Genomic DNA, 21,489 nt, shown 5'->3' on the forward strand with positions numbered 1-21,489 from the left:
CAAAATACCCAGTTATAAACCCCTTGAGCTTTAAAAGTAGCCCAAAACCTGCACAAACCCCTGAGCAGTCATCAGACTGCTCCACTTCCACAATTTAGATGGATATTATCTAAAGTAATTATTAGGCAGAGGACTTGTTGTCGGAGCATCAGAATTGTGTACATGCCCGGCGTAAATACTACTTAGAGGTTCCGTTTATACATAAGAAGTGCGAGAACTATACGATACAAATTATAAGCCTCTTCTGGTAGTTTTAATAAAAATGGCAAACCTCCCTTTATTTAATTTTCTATTTGCAGCCGACACATGTAAAATATATTCTAGATTTTTTAAATACGTAAATTCTATGATCTTGTCCTTTCTATGATAGAATTCTAGTTCAGGGATTAGCAATAAGCAGTTTATGAAGGCACACAGTGGAAGATGGTTTGGCTCTCCCAAGCTTAAAGTGATATTATTTTGTGCATTTTGCACAACATGTATTAGATTTAGCAGGAGTGGCACTTTACATAGCCAGCTAGAGAATGATTTGATAGACATGGCGTTGGAAGAAATCAAACTAAAGATATTTTAAGGTTAACCAAATCACCCAAAAAAGGAAGGCATAAGACGTTACAATGGTTTTAAAAGAAGAGCAAGAAGGTGAGATTTCACTCATGTTAACTCAGAAACTTCGTTGGATCAACTTGAATGGGATACTGGGGGTACCTTGGAGCCCGCAATTGAAGATAGGTGGAGAATCAATGATTTTGGGAAATTAGATACATTCTTGGTAAGTAAGTGGAAAACCTAGGACGACATTGAATCACAGATTAGAAGCGATAAACCTGGTTGCAGTGGTCCTATAGGTTTCTGTAAGGAGTTGTATGATATATCGACTCTAAGACCATATTAGATAGAAAGGAGTTGGTAATAAACTTAATTAATACCCCAGATATGAAGAAATTAGAGTTTTGGAAACAATATTTGCTATCAACTGAGAAAGTGGAGGAGATTGGGCGGATTTCTGCTAAATAGTTAAGAGAGGAAAATATGGGATTGACCCAAGATATTTGTCAGAGAATTAACGAGTAACATTTTTCCCGTTTGAGGGGGGACCAAATTCCGCAAGAAGCAGTTTGTTTTAAAATGTTTGATTTGTAGGACCCCCCCATTTTAAAAATAAAATTAATGTGGTATGATCTAATATGGGTTTTAGGTGTGATATGGCAGTAGGTGGAGGATGGTTACAAGAAAAGTCTGCGGCTATGAATTTATGTATGGGTTGGTTGTATTTATGGGTTGGTTGTATTTATGGGTTGGTTGTATTTATGGGTTGGTTGTATTTATTGTAATACTGCATGTTCTATCATGTGCTAATGGTATTTAAGTGGCTTTGATTCATTTGTACTGTTGGTTTTTATGAAACCAGGGCTTAATTTGAGCCGGAGCTTGCCGGTGCTTAGCACCGGCACCTAATTATGAGGGCCGGGTCTACAGTCACGCTGCTTTAAGTGTACCTGTCCTGCCGTCAGTCATTGATTTACGAGTCATGCGTGGCACTGTCACACACAGAGAGCGTGTGCTGTGCTACTGCTGTGGTGCCGTAAGTGCTGTGCTGCTGCCTGTCTCATAGTTTAAGTTACAGACACGTCCTACTGGTTGTTGACTCGATGCATGCAGTAAATTGTAAACACTGTCGGTGACGTGACTGACACTGACTCCTCCGATTCGATTCTCAATTGCCTCCTTCTCACTCTCTTCAAAAATTCCGGCCGCGGATCAGGCCCAGTGGGCGGGACACTGCACACTGTAGTACTTGTTGTTGGGCAGGGCTTTGCTGCCCTGGGCTGGTCTTCTTCTGCGGGGGTTGGGGCTGTGCAAGGCAGAGGCAGCGACGCCTGCGCAGATTATGCAAATGAATGCACGCGCATTTTCGCTGCCCGCCCCAGCATACCCGCACCTCTCCTCACCAGCCATCGATTATCCAGTGGTGGTGACTGTAATTACTACTCAACCAACGCGCGCTGCCTTTTGAAGTAGAGGGAGTCGGGAGCTGCTTGGACGAAGGTTGAGGCTGCAGTACATTATTATCTCTGGACTGCTCAGCAGGTGAGGGCGAGCGAGGCAGGGCCTGGCAGGCCGCAGGCGCCGTGACGGTGATTACTGGTCAGTGGTCAGGTTTTTTTAAATCATTATCCTGATTGGTCTACCGCCGTCTGGTCATGATGGCCTGGGGTAGGCCGGCGGCGGATTCATGAATTAAAAAATAAATAAAAGCGCAGGTGAGGCCTACTGGTTTACTTTTTTATTTTGATGGTCACGTCACTCTTATCGTGAGGATGAGAGGTAGTTTTTGATCCCCTGGTTTGATCATCACGATCATGTTTTGTTGCCAACTTGCCAGTAGTGGGTGCACTGCAGTGGGCACGTAGGTACGTCGTGTACACACTTGTTCTGTTCTCTGCAGTAGGCTGTCAGGGGGCGATTCTGATCTCCAAGGATACACGCCCTGGTAGTTAGAAACCAGCATCGAAACTGATGGTAGTCATAGAAAATAGGTGCAAACTCCATTGTCCTCTTCCAGTCTCTATATTGAGTTTTTCTACAATAAGATGTGAGCAGAGTTTGAGGAGTAACTCGACGAAGCTTGCACTGACACCGCCTACCCTGTGCTCCTTACACAGGCCAACCCGATGACTTGTGGGTGCGAGACGAGTTACATCAAAGCCTTCCTTTTCACATATGTGCGCCAAGAAGCCCTACTAAACTCGTGTTTAAAGCAACCCGGCCTAGTGCGCACTGAATGAAGCCCGTTAGCTTTATGGGGACCTGGAGGACTTCCAGACACAAGCAGCAGTGTGCGGAGAGTGGGGGTGCGTGGCCATTTGGATGTCACAGCTAAGAGCAAACAAAAGGATGGAGCATTTAGAATGAACTTGAAACTTATGTTTGCTGCACTCAAATCCTGAAGGTCTGAGAATATATACTCAGTCACTCACGCTCATTAGTGATTTGGAAGCTGGTAAAGGTCCGAGCCAGGCCTGAAAACAAAGACTACAACTCAAAGAGCCACAGCAGGCAAGTGATACCTTCAGCTCGTCTTGGACTTAACCAAACTGCACTTTGCATTCTGGGGCTAGTAGTTTTCTTTTTAGAATTAAAAGTAACGCAATTACACTCCCAGAATACACCTTGTATCGCTATATTATATTCAGTAACTAATAAAACACAGCAATGTAGCATTATGGATGTAATTTCTGATATTTACTAAATATTATTTCAGGATTGACACAATTATTTTTTTTCTGGCTCGGCTCATGCTTTGGCTCTCGGATCCCAGCTAGGTCGGCTCAGCTCTGGCTTGGCCCTCTACCCATGGATTCTTTGGTTTTCCCACCGCTACTCAGACCCAATGTGAGCCTCCACAGGGTGCAAGTAAGACGAATGCTCGCTCTTGCTAGGGTACAGTGCCCTCTAGTGGGAGACCCACTGAGAGACCGCTGTCACAGAGAGATTTGACTGAGCTACTCGTACATTCTGGACAGACTGCCTAGGTCTCCCGCGTGCGACCTCTTATTGGGTGAACCACCGCTTGACAACAAAGAGAACCTAAATACAAAGGATACATCCGGACATCCTACGCTGTGGCATAGTGGCATGCACAGTTTCCAATCACTCAAAGAATGGAGCTCTGGCATCTCTTGATAACCCAACACCAAGAGGCGACTGAGTCATTGATGTTAACTATATAACATCAACGTGTTCATTCAATCACTAACTCAACTATTTTTTTATTCAAACTTTTATTCATTAAATCCTTCTTCTGTCTGCATTGCATTTTAATGGCTCTGACATACCCTCATTTCACGAGGCTGGCTCCTGGAAGGCATTGATCCTGGGTGAGGATGGTAAGGGCCAGGCAGGATAGAAAGCGTTCTGAAGAAAAGTGTACTCCAAAGAGCAGTCATGGGGACGTTCATTCTTCGCATGCACACCCTACTTGGTTCTAGCTTTACCCCCGCTAAGTCAGCGAAAACAGGCCCTAAAAAATTTGTTTACCAAATTGTATTTCATTTCCCCACTCAAAGACATCTTATGCTTCACTGCACTATCTTAAGATGCTGCATCTCTTCCTGGCAGGTGACATGTTGCAGAGGGGTTGCTGCAGAGCCCATGAATGAAATCAAGGAGGCTGGCATGTAGGGAGACTGAAATAATCAAATCCTTTTGTTAACGTTTGGAGGTTATCAGCTAAGCCAGACCTTCTGATTACACTTGTAGCTGACGTAAAACCTAGCTATGGTAACACACAGTTCAGGAGTGCCAGGCTGATACAAGCACCACACAAGCATTGTCCCGCTCCACGCCCAGCTCGCCACACTGATTCAATGTCACTGTGTTATTATCCGGGTATCTCACAGGCTGTGCGTTTGTTCTGTAACTGGTGGGTGTGAGGGAAGTTTACTTTTCTGCTGCTTGTCTTTTAACTAAAGTACAATGGTCGTTTGACTGTCATTGTTTGGGGCTTCAGCTGCTCTGTGCATGTGAGGAATATCCGCACTTCTGCTGCTGGGCATGCTGTGCCTGGTCTCTCTATGTGATGGAAGCTTGCACTGCTGCGGCAGGGTATGCTGGGCCTGGTCTCTCTATGCGATGAGGGCTTGCACTGCTGCTGCACATGCTGTGCCTGGTCTCTCTATGTGATGGAAGCTTGCACTGCTGCTGCACATGCTGTGCCTGGTCTTTCTATGTGATGGAAGCTTGCACTGCTGCTGCACATGCTGGGCCTGGTCTCGCTATGTGATGAGGGCTTGCACTGCTGCTGCACATGCTGTGCCTGGTGAGTCCCAACTAGTCAGCAGTGACAGTTGAGGATGTGGTTGGAGCAACTAGAGTAAGTGGGTGGAGCCACTGGTGGAAGTGGGTGGAGTTGAGGGAAGTGGGTGTGGCCTCTCCCAAAAATTTGAGCACCTGCACTTCATAATTTACAAATTAAGCACTGTATGAAACGATGTACTGTACTATAATAAAAAAAAAAAGAAAGTGGCATTGTCTAAATCTGAAGCCTTGCAGAATAATTTGGACCATAAGAACAAATAGGAGAATACGGACATGTAGGAGAAATTTACTGGTAACAAAATGGTCTCTACGTTGACATGGAATAACTTGACACAAAAAACAGTGAAAACTGTTAAAAATAAACAATTCCTATCTAAAAGCAGTGAAAATAGATAGAAATGCATTGGGTGTGTTGGGAGGTCGGGCTTGAGCTTCGTTATTAACAACCGTTTTGATCAGCGCCATTACTACTTCGGGGGGGGCTGTTGCCCCATGGATGGCGCTGAGAGAAATTGTTGTGGAACAGTTTGGAAAAGGTCTGCTAGACAAAGATGCATTCTCTCACTTTCCAGCTGACGAAAATCTTCTTGTGTCCAAAATGCATTGTATCTGGGGAGCTGCTGGGTGAATTTCATCACCATCACCGTAGTTACATTGTTGTCACAGCGTATTATACCGACACATGTCCTCCTCAGTCATTGAAAGGAACACAAGTCTGGTATGGCCAGCATCCAGGAACTTGCTGTGTTGGGGCTGGGAATGAAGCAATCAATCCAAGAGACCCGCCTTAATAACACTGTGGTCTGGGAACGCCACCATGCTGGCCTCTGACTGGTCACAAATTATCGTACTTCCAGCAGCGCATTACGCCAAAGTTCACACCGGGCAGGCCCAATAAATGAACTGCGGGTGCCCCAACTACTGCCTTTTATGCGCTTAACATATGTCAGGCTGTTGTTCTAAAATATTGAGGCTTTCAATACTGTAACGGGTATCAGGATTTCGTTGTGTGTGTTTTTCAAAGCATGTGATATAATGACTTGGAACTGTAGTGTCTTTGTGTGGGGCAGAACTTACCTCAGACTTCCCTTTACTTTGACAGGACCTCCTGGTGTCTTCGTCTGAGCTCCATTCTGTTGCCTAGGGAACAGAAAAATGCACATGGTCATGTGATGCTGCAGTGAATTTTCACTTTTTGGCTGTCCTCCCTATCTGAGAGGGACTTCAGGAGTAGCAAACTAAATACAAGCTAGGCATCACATTTTATTTTAGACATTGTGGCAATGAGCAAGACATGATCCTCAAATCCTTCCAAGGCCATCAGCGTAGTAACAAGCATTTATCAGACTACTGTGTGAAAAAAGAAGTTGTGAGCAGGGGCAACACAGAGTCACGCTTTTTAATTTGAATACAAATAGAACACCCAATTATAATTCAAGTGGTGAATTCAGTAAACACAGTCTCAATCGCATACATTCTTACCCAACTAGTTCAATTTGCAAGTAAAGAAGTCTGTTTTCTATTGCAACTTTGAAGAACCTAGTGTTTATCGCATTTTATGAAGAGATGGTTTATTTAGTAAACAGAAAGTGATTTGGGAGAGAGCAGGTTACAACAACAAAAAGAGGATTCTTAATCTCCTGTTTTGTTTAGGATTTTACACAGTACTCTTTTCACAAATTCAAAAAAGGTGAAATATTTTCTAATCGGTCATAAAGTGCCATACATTTTGTAAGCGACTCTAGCAGGCATGCTGCGTAACAGCTTACAGAAAATGGAAAACTGCATGTTAGACCCATCACTCCACATTGTCGGACCCAGACAAGGATTATTACTAGTATCCTGTGTGAGACATGCTCTAGTTGACCTCGCCAGGCAACATCATGGATGTTGGATTTTATCACTAACCCCCATTTAAAGAGACAAATTATTTGTAGATACCTGTCTTTTGAAGCATACTAAACTTCCAGAAACCTTAGATTGTCTTGTATTTCAAATTCCACATGAAAACGTTCTGGGCAACAGTGACTGGATGTTCGAAGATGACAACTTTCAAAATTTGCTCGATCAAGGTTTGAGTAAATTAAATTCTTCCACCAGTTCAGATATGGTTATTAGAAAAATTGAGAAATTAAACACACTGTAAATGTGGTGTAGATGACATACATATATACAACACATCAGTGCTCCATTTTTTACCTGCCATATCTCAAACAGGGGAACGCCCTTCTATCATTGTTGAAAGACGTAAAAGAGAAGTCTGTGTTAGGGTCACAAAACCAGGTTCATAAGGACCCTATATTTCCATTATTTCACTATGTTTTTATATGAAAATCCAGCAGATATAAAATGACGTTTTTTCAAAAGATACATTTCATAAACAGAGCTTCAGATGAAGCTATGAACCGGGGACGAAACCAATAACCGAATATTGATTTTTTTAATTGCTCTGGAGTACGCATCATTGACAGCATTAAATGTATCTTGAATTGCCAAAACTGAGTTGAATAATGAGATTCCATTATAATCTATGTTACCATTGGTCTTTCACATAATACACTAGTACAAATGAGGTTTACCTGCTCTTCAGAATATATGTGAAATCTATATCCTCGCCATGTTAAACATAATCAAGTGTTGATAGGGCTTTGTTATAGTAAAACAAACATTCATTGACAAAGCCAGTGTCTGCTTTGCATTTCAATTTTTTTTCGTCATAATCCTGACATTGTTTTTGCCAAAGCATGGCATGCAAATGCTGAATTTGCAGATTAGCAATGACCTAGTGGTTGAACCAGGAGAGCTGCCAGGTGCGCGGTTTCTTATCAATGACTTGGCGGCTGATTTTGGATTATAGAAATACCGAAGGATTGTTGCTTTAATGGAAACCACTAAAGGCGCTGCCCTTCGGCAATCTTTTCACCTCGTTAGACCGATGTCTTGTGATAAAAAAAAGCAAAAAGATATTGCTTTTTGTCTACAATGTATGTATCAGATAAAGAATTGAATGTGAGGAAAAATTTCGATGATTATGTATAATTTTTAGACGTAAAATAGTCCCTTATGCCTTGCCATAGAACAACTTCCTGAGAGGCGGAATGATCCACTAAACAGCCAACAGGATGGGGTGAGAAATGCACGCCTCTGAGCTTATTCAAGACGTGATTGATTCACGCTCAAAGCAATGGCAGAAGAGGTTTATGGTGGATGTATGATGATACATCGCAAACACTTACATCGTGTGCCATATAACATCGCAATTCTTACATCGCATGTCCCCTTAGATCACGAGCAATCACAATGCATACCATAACATCGCATTTGTATAGCAATGCATGCGCAAAACCTTTACATCGCATACTGACACCCTGCATGCTTTTATATAGCTATTTTTACCCTTATGCGCAATCCCCTTCACCCGACCCTAAACCCTAATCCTTTAAACAGCAAACAGTTATGTAAAATATTGCTAACACTTCCCTAAACCCTAAGCCCTAAACAGTGAAGCAAGCGTACACTACGACCTCATCTAACACTTCCCTAAACCCTAAGCCCTAAACAGTGACTTGCTTCACTGTTTAGGGCTTAGGGTTTAGGGAAGTGTTAGATGAGGTCGTAGTGTACGCTTGCTTCACTGTTTAGGGCTTAGGGTTTAGGGAAGTGTTAGCAATATTTTACATAACTGTTTGCTGTTTAAAGGATTAGGGTTTAGGGTCGGGTGAAGGGGATTGCGCATAAGGGTAAAAATAGCTATATAAAAGCATGCAGGGTGTCAGTATGCGATGTAAAGGTTTTGCGCATGCATTGCTATACAAATGCGATGTTATGGTATGCATTGTGATTGCTCGTGATCTAAGGGGACATGCGATGTAAGAATTGCGATGTTATATGGCACACGATGTAAGTGTTTGCGATGTATCATCATACATACACTATGACCTCATCCCTAAGCACTAATCCCCAACGGCCAAAACATGACCTATACTGCTGCTAGCCCTAAACCCGAACACAACCCCAAAACAGCACCTATATAACTAGTAGCCCTAGAAGCCCTAACGTAACCCCTAAAAGCATCACGGTGCAATTTAGCTCCACAAAGGCAGTTTATATAGCTTAGCCCATATGGGAAACAAACACCTTGTATTTAGAACTCTAGCTACTGTAAAACAAGAATGCTCAGTTTTGATAGCCGGGTGGTAAAACCCTTACAAATTTTAAAACAAAGTAACTATTCTCTTACATGTTCCACCTCATCCCTTAGAATCAACATAGTTTAAACGTGGAAAGATTAATCCGACCCTGCTCAACTTGTGACAAGGGAAAAACACAGAACCAATTGTTCAAGCAATTGCTGTGTTTTTTACTCATTTGTGAAAGTTCCCCTTTGTAACCTGGCTGACACTGACAGGACGAGATAACAGCTTATATTATTGTTTATCTGGTTTAATCAATACCAACGTAAGACCAATAGAATTAAAAAGGCCTGAAATGCCAATAGTGCAGTTCTTTTTTTTTTGTATGCTTCATGCCAATGTTTACATAAAGCGTGTTTTAAAATGAATGGCTGTCAAAACAGCCAATAGTCTTGTTATTTGTCATTTGGCCAACCAATGTTACTTCAGACCTGTCCCATCAGGTCCAGGTAGTGTGAGAGATGAGTTTCCATCGACGGTGGTAGCTTAATGTGTGACAACCCTGAAAAGTATTTAATATCTCCCACCTCCATAATGTACGATTTATAAATTAAATAATCCCATTACCTCCTCGTTAGTCTTCCTCGCCACATGACTTACATAGTGAGCTTCAGCTCCACACCAGAACCCTCTGAAGTAAAAAAAAGCCTCCCATCCCCTCCCAATATGGCCGACCAGATCACCCGTGACCTCTATAAGAGGCGGGCCGGCCCAACCAACAGCCTGAACAACCAAATGAAGCCGATAGCCAGACAGGGAGGGAGGGAACTCATGTGTCGAGGAAGACTATACTCGGAGTAATGAAGATTACCGGTAAGTAACCGGGGCATCACTCTCTGACATAGACACTTATTTTCTATCAGGGACTTTTAGCAGAAACATCAGGAGAGAGTCATCTAGTTTGAAAAGAACTTCCTCTACCATGAGCAATGATGGCCTGGCACCTTAGGTCCAAGAAGAGCCAGGCATTGTCGTGAGGATGCTTCCTCTACTGCTTTGGACAGTCTTTCCCTGCTGAAGGATGGCAAGGCAGACGTAATCTAGTCACAAGCAGAAGCAATGAATGGGAGAGAAGAGCAGTTAGGTGCTGCTTCTTGGTACAAGAGTAGTATTGGCGTTATCGTCTTTGTTATAGTTGTATTAATACATTGTCGCATAGTATGGATTCCATCGAACCATGGACAGAGCACGGTGCAATCAGAACTCGAAACAGATCAGAAGAGTGCAAGGTAGAAAAGCCGGCAGGATATAGCTGTAGCATAGCAAAAATGCCATGGGCCTTGATGCAAGCAGGCAAATGGCCCTTTTGACTGCTGTTGTTGTAGTAAAATGTAGCAATTATCAGGGTTCAATGGGCCTCTCGGGGCCCTGGTGGCACTGTGCCTGCAGCACCAATTGTAGCAACGCACTAGGGATATAGTTACAACACGGCTTAAAGAGTAATTACGGCTGCATTTGACAATGTGATAAACCAGGGTACTCAGGATTCAGACTGTGCGAGGAAAGAAATACACACAGTTTGCTCCCAAATAGATGTGTGCAGGAAGGTTCAAGGAAAACTGAACGATAAGATCAAAAAACAAGAAATTCGCCATGACCGGTATTCCCTAGCAGCAATAAGAACATATTGACATCAGCATGATAGAGGCATACTGGCACACTAAATACAAGTAGGAAAAGCCTAGTAGGGGTGAAAGTAAAGTAGATAAAGGAGAGCGTTGTAACCTAGTAGGCTGCTGACAATACATCTCTGAAAAGAATGGTAAAAAGTGAAGAAATACTTGGAGAGTGAGAGAAAGCAGTCAGGTGCAGATATTTCTAAGGTGCACGCTCTTAAGAAAGGATTTAACCATTTACATAGATGAAACATTCTTAATATGAAGGAGGAAATTCCAGATTCCTAAAATGTCCTGGATTGGCGAGAGACCTTCTCTATTTGCTTGACAATGGGCGAGAGCCTTCTACTATTTTAATATTCCAGCTTCTAGGAGCGTGCTGCCTGGCGGGGGAGGTCAAGTAACGAAGACACATCTTACTACAAGGGCCTCTGTTACCCTGTTAGGCAGAGGCATAGCTTGCAATGCTATGCCTAATTTACAATACTTCGCTTAAAAATATCCCACTTAGTTATAGAGTGGCTGAAAGTATGTCACAGGGTGATCGCATTAAATAAATAAATAAATAAATAAATGTGCGCTCTCCTTCGATAAACGTCTTATCAAAAGGGTTTTCAGCCAGCCACTCACCTTCCATGGGCTCTAAAAAAGCATGCCGAACACTACAGCTTCTGGAAACATTGCTAAGGAGGTCCTTCTTCTAGAAACAAAGCCCTGCAAGGAGTATGTTTCCCCACAAGGAATGTTCTCGTAATTGAGGCCCTGCGAAGGTCCGTACAGCAGCGGAGTGGCCACTGGAAAGACTAAGACTTGAGTGCATTTATTATTATTTTTTGTTGGACACTAATACTGCCAAAGGACTACTGGTTGTTTTCTGGAAGAGTGGGATAGGAGGAGAATTACTCTGGCTTTCATTAGGTTGGACACAGACTGATACATAGAGTGGAATGATCCATGACCAGGGGGAATGTGTCAGCAGTGGAAGTGGGTGAGGTTATCCCCAGTCTCTGGTGTCTCTTGGGTGGATTGCTAGAGGATGCAAGATGGCACTAGATAGTAGGATCCTTAGTCCATGGGTGTCAGGGTACTGAAGTCCAGAGGGTGCAATGCTGGGATCCACCCACTATAAGCTATGGTAAAACTAAGGCAGAATATAGAAACTAAGTGATAGCAAAAGTAGAGGTAGTTTTACACATCAAATCACCATTTCTGCAGGTGAAAAACATATGATTTTCGAAGAATAAGCTCATAAATTAATTTAATGTATTCCTCCACCGACACACATTTGTTTATGCGCTCATTGAGTTAGACATAATAGTGTCGATACTTCACCATCACCAGGGAGCAGAACACTTAATTTATTAAACAAAACAATAGATGCAGAGAAGACACAGGTATGTGACACAGGAGAAATGGCCGTCATAAACAAGGCTTCCAATTTTCTGTTTTTACTGATTTTTACAGATAAATACAGACCTAAAACTATGTTTCCTGCCTGTATTTATTTTTAAAAGCAGAAAAACGCTGAAAATTGTGTTGCATGTGGGTAACTCTCCATGCTCCCTCATGATTTCCATTTCCAGGAAAACAGCTGAGCAGATAGATACCATGGAAAGTTTATAAAATAGGGTGAGATTTCCCTAAATACAGGTATATGTAACATATATTTGTATTATAATGCTGATATTTACCTGTGGGTGTAATGTGTTGCTATATTTGGCTGTTTCATTTGCTAAAACGCGACAGTCAGAAAAGTATGAGTGCATGTTTATCAGTTAAATAAATGTGGAACTATACCATTTTACACCTTCATTTGTTCTCAAAACACAAATTAAATATGGATAAATACCAATAAGTTGGCCAAAAAATAAAAATGGATAAATAAAGATGGAAATGTTAAAAAAATAAAAATACCATAAAACGGAGAGCCCTATTCACAAATCATCAGGAGAAATAACACTATTATACTGTGTCAGGAGAAAAAGACATCCAGAAACAAGGGCCAAATATATATGCATTTAAATGAGGTCATATTGACCTTCTGAGAGTTCTTATTACACATGTAATTATGCTTTAGCACATGTGTTACTCCAGTTGTAACGTGCCAGATAATCTATATGATAGTTACCGAACCCCAAAGACATCCTTCTCTCTCCCATATTAACATTCCATTTAATTGTGGCGCAACTCTTCTGCTAGTATTCCAGCCTGACAATTTCTTCTGCTTGTGATCATGTCCGAATATGGTGCTCCTGCCAGTAAATACATTATTAACAAAGTAAATGTACTTATAACCAAACCACTCACACAATCTTTAGCCATTACCCATGGCTCAGGCATAAAGATGCGAAAGTAGTAATATTTCTAACAAAGGTATTGCGCCAGTAATAATGGCCCGGTAGCAAAGTCATCGTGCCTGTAATCAATCGACTTCCCTGCAGGATTTGTGTCTGTAATTACTGTTCTCAGCACGAGTCACAAGAGCCATCATTCCCCCAGAATATAATCTATTTCCACAATCATTGTCCCCACCAATGTCTTTTTGCCAGTATTCCATTACTCCGTAAGGTTTTTTGCCACTGTTATGCGTGACCTGAAGAAGACTTATGGATAATGGCCAAATTCAGCTACTCCACTCCAAACAGGTAGTCACATATAGATCATTAGGTCTAGTCTGGGCAGCACATGTGCTGCTCTGCGAGGCATGCTGTATTAGAGTATGCACTTGAGGTTGCGCCCATATTTTTCATTGTGTTTGTCCTTTGTAAATGCTGGCTTCTAATTCGGTAATTGGATTGTTATCCCCTCCCTAATACCGCCTTGTCTTCATTTGTAAACTTCCATGAGGACTGGCCCTTTTACTTCGGTCGTTAGACCGTCTGTGTTATTTACTCTGTAAGCACTACTTTCTTTACTGGACATTGCCCTACTGCAGGCACGAAGTGCTTTCCTTATATTCAGCGTGCCATGCGTGCTTTCACTTTCCAAGCAGCTGTGACAATAGCGCCCGCTTGTTTGCAATGCCTTAGGTCTTGTATTTAGGAGAGTTTGAGCTATTGGCATTGTAAATCACAATAGCTTATACTCTCACAAATGCGACACCTATTGCTTTACAAATTTTTTTTGTGAGTTGTTTCCAAACCCCCCATGCTGCACTTGCACTTATTAGAGACCACGCCCCTTTCTTTAGACACAGCTCATCTAAAGAAAGGGGCGTGGCCTCTTAACTGCAAGCGCAGCATCGGGCGCTTGGAAACAAATATTTGCAATTCAATAGGTCTCACATTTGCGAGAATTTAAGCTATTGACATTTACAGTGATAATAGCTCAAAGTCTAGCAAATGCAAGACCCATTGCATTGCAAATTCTTTTTTTTTTAGACTTGTGACTGCTCTATTTAATTTTTACGGTTTCATTTTATTCTAACACGGATAATGAAAAGCAGATTCCTACCTTGGGATGCTGTCAATTTTTAAAGGCGTAAATGGGCATTATTACATACCAATGACTCATAAACCCATCACCTTGCTTCCATCTGAGGAGTCACTTGCTTCCAGGCAGAAGTCAATGACTCCAAAAACTGAGCCATTGAAAAGATCTTAAGAATCTTTAAAGAATATATTTTGAGTTTTCCCTGTTATTTAAAAAGTTAAGAGGACTCCACACTGAGCAATGTTCACGTGTTTTCTCAAATTAAACTATAAGGTATCTACCAGAAATCTCAAATTGCTTTCGCTGCTTATAGTAGGATCTTTTCAGCGCCCTACTGTGGACACAACCTGTAATGAGTCTACAGATATAAGGCAGTGGACAGTTGTGAAGGTTATAGTGGTAACATAGTGATGACGGTCTTAACGTATGCAGAGATTTGAGCAAAATTTAGGTACAACTTTTGTTCAAATGAAAAGAAAAACAATCAGCGGCATTAACACCTCTAAACATTTGGGCAATATTAATTGGAATGTTACATTAATAGTTGTGTTACAGAGTTCTGCGTATATGTGTTTAATTTATTAGTAGGTCACGAATTGTCAACCTTCATTAGGATTCACAATTTTAAGCAGCCTATTTACATCATTTTCTTTTTTCTCTTGAATGCTTGTCTGTTAGGGAGCACACATCCACCTCATTGACTCTATTCCCTCGGACTTGAATCCACTGAGTGGCCCATCATCTCTTCCCCGAGACTCAGCGACACTTCGCTGTCTCGCCACCTCATTGAGATCCATCCCTGGATATAGCAAGCATTGAATGACCCATCGCCTCAGATTTTCTTCTCTGAAGGCACGGGGTGTCCCACCACTTCCTTTGCTCACTTGTCTCTGTAGCCCACCCACTGGATTCTGATGTAGGAGTCACCTTACGTGAAATGTATTTTCATGGAACCTGGGGATGTTTTCCGGAGTACTATCTTGGCCCAACCTCTTTTAAAATAATTATTTTGGTCAAGAAGGTAGTGTTTGTGGGAGAATATACTTGTAACATTAGAGAGAAGATGAGGCCGCAAGTCAGAGATGCTACCTTGGGAACCTGGGAACCTAGGTTTGAATCCTGGTCTCAACAATTGACTCAGTGTGGTCTGATTCTGGGCAAATCACTTAATCTCTGTGCATATAAATGTAAAATATAATGTGTGTAAAATATATTTATGAAACTCCCACTTGATGTACACAAACTTGAAGATTGCGTCCCAACCCTTAACTACTGTACAGTGCTGTTACTTTATAGTAAGGTTCGGGCTATATCAATACCAGTGCATATGTACATACATGATGTACAAGCAAGGGTGTAGCTATCAATAGTGCAGCAGGTGTAGTGTAAGTTACCCACTTGATCCCAAGTAGTGGCTGTTTTTTTTCACTGCCAAACAAAGGGATGCGGCCAGTATTTCTTATTTGCATTAGGCCCATTATGCCCTTGGTACCCCCACTGTGTTAAAAGTTTGCTAAACTGACTCTGAGGGGTAAACAGTCCAGAATCTCACTCTCCTAATCTGCCACTTTTCATTTTAGTGGTTTCATGAGGGAGAAATTACACTTTGAAGTTGTTGCTGAAAACAGCCACGACTAAACCATGTTTACTGAGCACATACTCTTTTCCATAGTAAATGACAGCAGACAAGAAGATGGATGGCTCCTGGCGATACTGGGAGAGGGAACAGACTGTTAATATCGGATAAGTGGCGCCCTCCAAGGTAGACCTACCAAAAAGGGAAGATGTCCCATTAGACAAGGGGGTCCCGACGGAAAATTGGCTAAGCTGAGTAATCAAACCAATGAACTAGAGACAATCCCAGCTACAGAGTCATGGAGATCAATAGACTCGACTTGCCTGACTATAAGGTGGCAGCCAAGCTACACACCCTTGGCTATCCTGCCACTCTTGCCATCTCCACTCGCCTGTCACTGGACTCAAGACCTTTGGTCTCTTCTGAATGTTTTTGCAACTTTTAACTCGCTGTTTCCCTTATGTAAAGCGCTCCGATACCTCCGGGTCTAACCAGCGCTATAAAAAACTCAAGTAAATAAATAAATAAGTTTGTGGTCCTGTGTTTACTGACAACTTCCAATGATACTTTCTCCTCCCTTGGACTTGTGAAAATTGAAAAAAGGGTCTCAATAAGGCATGGGGGAGGGGGAGAAAAGAAGGGGAAGGGGGAGAAGGTAATGATTTTCTTTTCTATTTCTTACTACTGCTAAAGTTATACAAATATTTTCATCCAAGTGTTTCACTACATGCCTGGTTTAGCTTTTTAACTTTGAGTGCTGGCTCCATGCGCTTTGACGTAGAGCTCTCCGCCTGATGGGGAGTACCTCTAGGAAGTACATGCTACATGTAAGTTGTTGTTTGCACCACCGTGAACTACTTTGCAGTCACTGTGATTTAACTAATCGGACTGGAGATCTTATAAATATAGGCATGCCTTTAGGGATTGCTACTTTAAACATATGGTTGTTTGTGTCTCATGTATTTACATGGATTATTAACATGCTCCAGCCCAAAGATTTCAATAAGGATAGCTTAAAATAGAATGGCATGTATGATGCCATCAGTAGAGGGCACAGAACTTGTGACATCACTTCCACTATGATTATGGAGACATTATTCTGCCTGTGTCCTCTTCACTCATCATTTACATGCTTTAATAAACATCTACACATAAAATCTATATTTTCTTATTAGAAACATAAACTGCGTTAGTCTCTGAATATTTATTAGCACTGTTAATGTAGAGATGTTAATGCAACAGAGCCCGAGAACATCTGCTGAATGGAGGTATAAAGAGAGAGTGGCAAACTAAGGAGCTGAAAGCACTGTTTAATAGATTGCAACAGGACATAGCAATCAGATGTGCATACATTAGGATGAAGCAGTGAATACGTGGCTTAATTATAGAAAAGACCACAATTAGAAATACAGAATTTATATTAAAATTTCAATTGGCATAAATAAAGATATATTTGAGGAGGTGCTCATTCATCGTAATGGTATACAAGAAAATTGCTAACGTGATAAAAAAAGTAATGTATTCGGTAAATACCACGTAAATAATAGCAACACTTGAATGCATGGAGCTCATTTTAGAATGAGATGCGATGTTAGGAAGTACTGTGACGGTGAGGGACCTAGAATGGTAATAGCTTAAATCAACCTGAGCAGTGTAAGTGGTGTGGTCAGGCTTCCTGCAGTCAAGTGCAATAGTTCTTTGAGAAACAAATAACAGAAAAATGAGAAAAGTGAGGAAGATGTAGTCCTGCCAAGTATCACGCATCAGGCGTGACTAACGCATTTCAGTGGGGTGATCCGCATCACCGCACTGAAATGCAAAGTCACGCATTATAGCCTCCTCACCTGTCAGTCAGAGCGCTGCTATATCCAAATGTGCCATACAAGCTACAATGGCAGCTCGATGTTCATGGCAGGCTTGGGGACTGGCACAGCTGCAAGCGCTGAACACAGTGTTACAATATTACTTAGGATACGCGTGCTGCATTAGCGTTCACTGACGTCAGGACGTCAGATTCATTTTATCCAATGGAAACCGGGACATTGTACGTGACTTTAGCGGCCGCAAGTGGCATCAAGTCTGCATGAGCTCAGCTGTTGCCTGCCCTAAGGCCGTGCTGCTTGGCAAAAGCAGCAAAGCGTGGCCCTCGCAGCGCGTGGTGGGTGGTTTCCAGCTATGGACCCAGCCGGCGGCTCTCATACCGGCTTTAACACACTGCTGCCCTGCCGAGGGCAATACGGAAAACAGCTCACCACGGCAGTGCGCCCACGCGGTAGACAACAGGACAGTCAAGTATGTGTAACAGTATGCTCAAGTCCCGGCTGGGACAGAATCATGCGGCATGAGGAGTCGTTAATGCCATGCTCAAAAGAAGTAAGTGGGCCGCTGAGTCCAATACATCAGTTGCTTTAAGTGCGAAGGCCACACAATTATATTGGAAGAAGGGCTGGGCACCCGGCAATACTTTTAAAATTATTAGCCCTGCAATGCGACCGATGGACCCGGATGGTCCCAAACCCCGCTGGCACCGACCACGGTCAGCGGCCCGGGGGAGCCCAGCACATGAGGGTTTCTTTGTGTTGTCACGTAAAGATTATAGCGCGAAATCGACCTGTAAGGTATTGGAGCGCGCTATACATGCGCACCAATTACCTTGTACTAGCACACGTTCACATTTTTTCCCCGACATTAAATTGGAATGCAACCTCGGCGACAAACTCATTGACAGGCTGCAAAACTACCCGAACAGAAGACAGGTAAGAGGCACTAGACTTTAATTCACTACTAATATGTAGCTCAAGTTGCTAGCATAACTTACCCCTTAAAGAAACCATCCGGTTCCTACCGAGCACACAGTTTTCTACACACAATGCTCATGGAATCCGGCGCCCGACCTACCAGTCCAGAATGACCTTCTAATCAAATATACATACCAGCATCTAATGTTCGAACCTGAGATTAGCTACGACAGTTGGCGCAGCAGGCACCATGGGCTGCAGGGACAGTTCAGCCCCCGAAACCCATATTCCGAGCGTGACTGAGAGATGTCAGGTTGTCAGTGACTGCCACCTTTAGCAAAAGAAAATAACAGCCTAACAGCTATTTGAACAGTTTAAAGCCTCAATAGTATACAGAGTCATTCTGTATTCTTTGTTTTTGATTGCCGAGGTGGCGTGAAAATGTAATAACCCTGTTGATGTATTTGGAGCTGCAGTTTTATATTTCAAAGGGAAAAATAGGAATTCAGAAGATATCTCCCCATATTTTACCTGCATTGTTATAAAAATACCTGCCAGGCTGGTGAAACACTGGTGAAATATTGGTTTGGTCTCAACCCTAACGATGTCGACTGAGTTATGCACCTCTTTCTCATTAACTGCTGAGAGGTTTCTCTAGCATACCATAGTCACTGCAGAATAAGGGCCTGATCATTTCTCTCCAAACGTGATCCGGCAGGAGTCATGGCAGTCATTACAAGGTGTCCAGGCTCTTTCCAGAAGTCACTACCGTAAGATGACTTTAAAAATGCAATATCAGTTAGTGACCCTCCATTTCAGGGGGTTTATAACAGTTCCTATGCCTTCTATGGGGCGTCTTACTGCTCAAAAGGCGCTAATTTCTGATATTTATCTCTTTAAATGGACCTTATTCCTTGGTTTCTCGTGTGAGAAAGTGTCGCTCGGAGTGTCACACATTTGCACTACAATGTCACACATAAGTACACTTAATTATTGGAAATGTCACACATAAGCAATCTGAAACCTTGGCAGCTATGAAGATGATTATAGGAAAACAGAAGAGCGCAATGAAAATGGATATCGAAAATGGAAAGAAAAAGGGACAGAAAGAGAAAAAAAAAAAGACATGGGCAGACAGAGGGAAAGAGAAAGAAGAACTCTATAAATCACACAAAAGTTCTTTGTGGCTTTCACTCAATCATGCAAAACATTTGTGGAGTGAAAAGATGTCATCGCCTCCCCCCCTTTCTCTCCCTTTTTAGGGACATTCTTATAGAGCTGCCACCCCCTTTTCCTTCAGTTCATCGGCAGATGTGACAGGACTCCAAAACAGACCCCCTTCAATGTCCTGTCACAATGATCTTTGGAATAGAAAGCTCACAATCCTTCCCAATGGACCGGCCCATATTCACTCCAAAAATCAATTTACAACGCCGGCAGCCCCCTTTGTGTTTCTGCAGTAGGCCAGCTGATTGTATTTTCCACTCATTTTTCTGCTTTAGAGCCCCCCCCCCCCCCACACACATTGTCGTGTCCCTTTCCGGCAACCACCCTTTGGAGATGTCAGGTCGCATGGGTGGGGGGAGGGGACTTTTCCTCCACCTACTTGTTAGTTTCCGTTCTCAGAAAGTCTGGGCCTCGCACATTCCCACATTCCACTGAACCTTTTATGCAAGCTTATAAAACGGGCTTTAACACCCAGCGACATCAACATAAATGTCCTCGACTCTTAAATTATCCTATGAAGTATAACTGGGAAAAAGCAAAACTACAAATGCAGATATAAAGAACACATTTTAAAGTTATGATGTATCTTGTGAAACTAGCTCGTATAATGTTCATCTGGATTTGATTTGAAATTCTAAAACAGTTACCAGAATTTTAACAAAGAGCCTGCGTGAATTCTCAGTTTATCAGCATTTCCTGCTAGCCGTAGTTCTATCCAGAAATTGCTTTAACCTGCCTTTATTAGACGTTAACCCCTGGAGCCCTGGAACACAAAGTGAAGAAACCGGATGCCAGAGTTTTAGGAGTCAGTGTACTGCTCTTAACCCATTTTATCACTTATTTCAATTAAATGTAATTAATCGAAGAGAAAATTAAATTTTCGACTCGACTAACAGTGCCTTGCCTTGAAAGTACACCGGGGCAATAAAGTAAATTTTTTGATTGCCCTGTTGCAGACAACAGTTCCAAGATGAAACACTGTCGAAAGTTATGTTTCACAGAGGTAGGTGCCACATGTTTACAAAGGTATGAACAGGAGTTGGTTGTGAAAGCACAACAGTGTGGGTCGAATAGCGTCTGGGTTTTAACAGGTATCCTGTCAGACTTCAATTTATAAGACATTATTCCAGTGCTTAATTCATAAAAAAGTAAGTGTCAGGGAAGAAGGAGGGACCCAGGCTATTGTTCTAAGGTTCACATCTTGTGCTTAAATATGTTTCTTGAAGCACATTTTGGACATGGACGCAGACCAGACCAGCTGGATGAACAGGTAAAAGGGCCTGACATATGTGAGGGTAGAATCGGTCCTAAAAGGTTTGTTTGTGTTTAACATGTTGTTATTCTACATAACAGTGTGCGAGTACAGGGAGACTCTCCCGCTCACACTCCAGTTTCACAGAAAATCACATTGAAACTTGGTAAGGGATATTACTTGTATTCCATCTTCCCTGACCCACACCTCTTTTGAGTGGTGTATAAGTATGGTGGTGATCTGCCCGTCAGCTCTACAATAATTGCGGGCTGGAAGAGATGCCGCACTAGGAATCTTCACGCTTTTTACAAGAATACACAGACATTGAGTATTGAACAATGCACTGATGGGTCCTGCATTGGTGTTGAGCTGTATCATGTGTGTTTATGGAAAAAAGCATTGTTTGCATTCATTTATGTTGTTTGTCATTTCAGGATCATTAGCAGTTGGTTACTTAGGAAGTGGCAAGTAAGGTCATTATATTTTGGATGAATGCATCCCCATACCCCTTAGCTAAAACTATATGGTAGAGTCGGATAAGTAAGGAGGAACTCTAGTTCAGAGGAAGGCCGAACGACCCAGTTGGGCAATTGAGAACTGCCGAAACATGGCGACAAAAGTGCAGATGAATGGG

At 42.3% G+C, this 21,489-nt stretch overlaps 1 protein-coding gene across 1 annotated transcript in view; it reads right to left on the reverse strand.

Annotated features, from left to right (window-relative positions):
• SEMA5B (semaphorin 5B) overlaps nt 1–21,489 on the reverse strand; it is an 827,217-nt gene that overhangs the window by 292,173 nt on the left and 513,555 nt on the right. The window contains exon 6 of the mRNA XM_078682030.1: nt 5,899–5,961. Within this exon, the coding sequence (XP_078538156.1) occupies nt 5,899–5,961 (63 nt within the window). The remainder of the gene's footprint in view (nt 1–5,898; nt 5,962–21,489) is intronic.

Source organism: Lissotriton helveticus, chromosome 3_1 (assembly GCF_964261635.1).
Source record: "Lissotriton helveticus chromosome 3_1, aLisHel1.1, whole genome shotgun sequence".
NCBI lineage: Eukaryota > Metazoa > Chordata > Amphibia > Caudata > Salamandridae > Lissotriton > Lissotriton helveticus.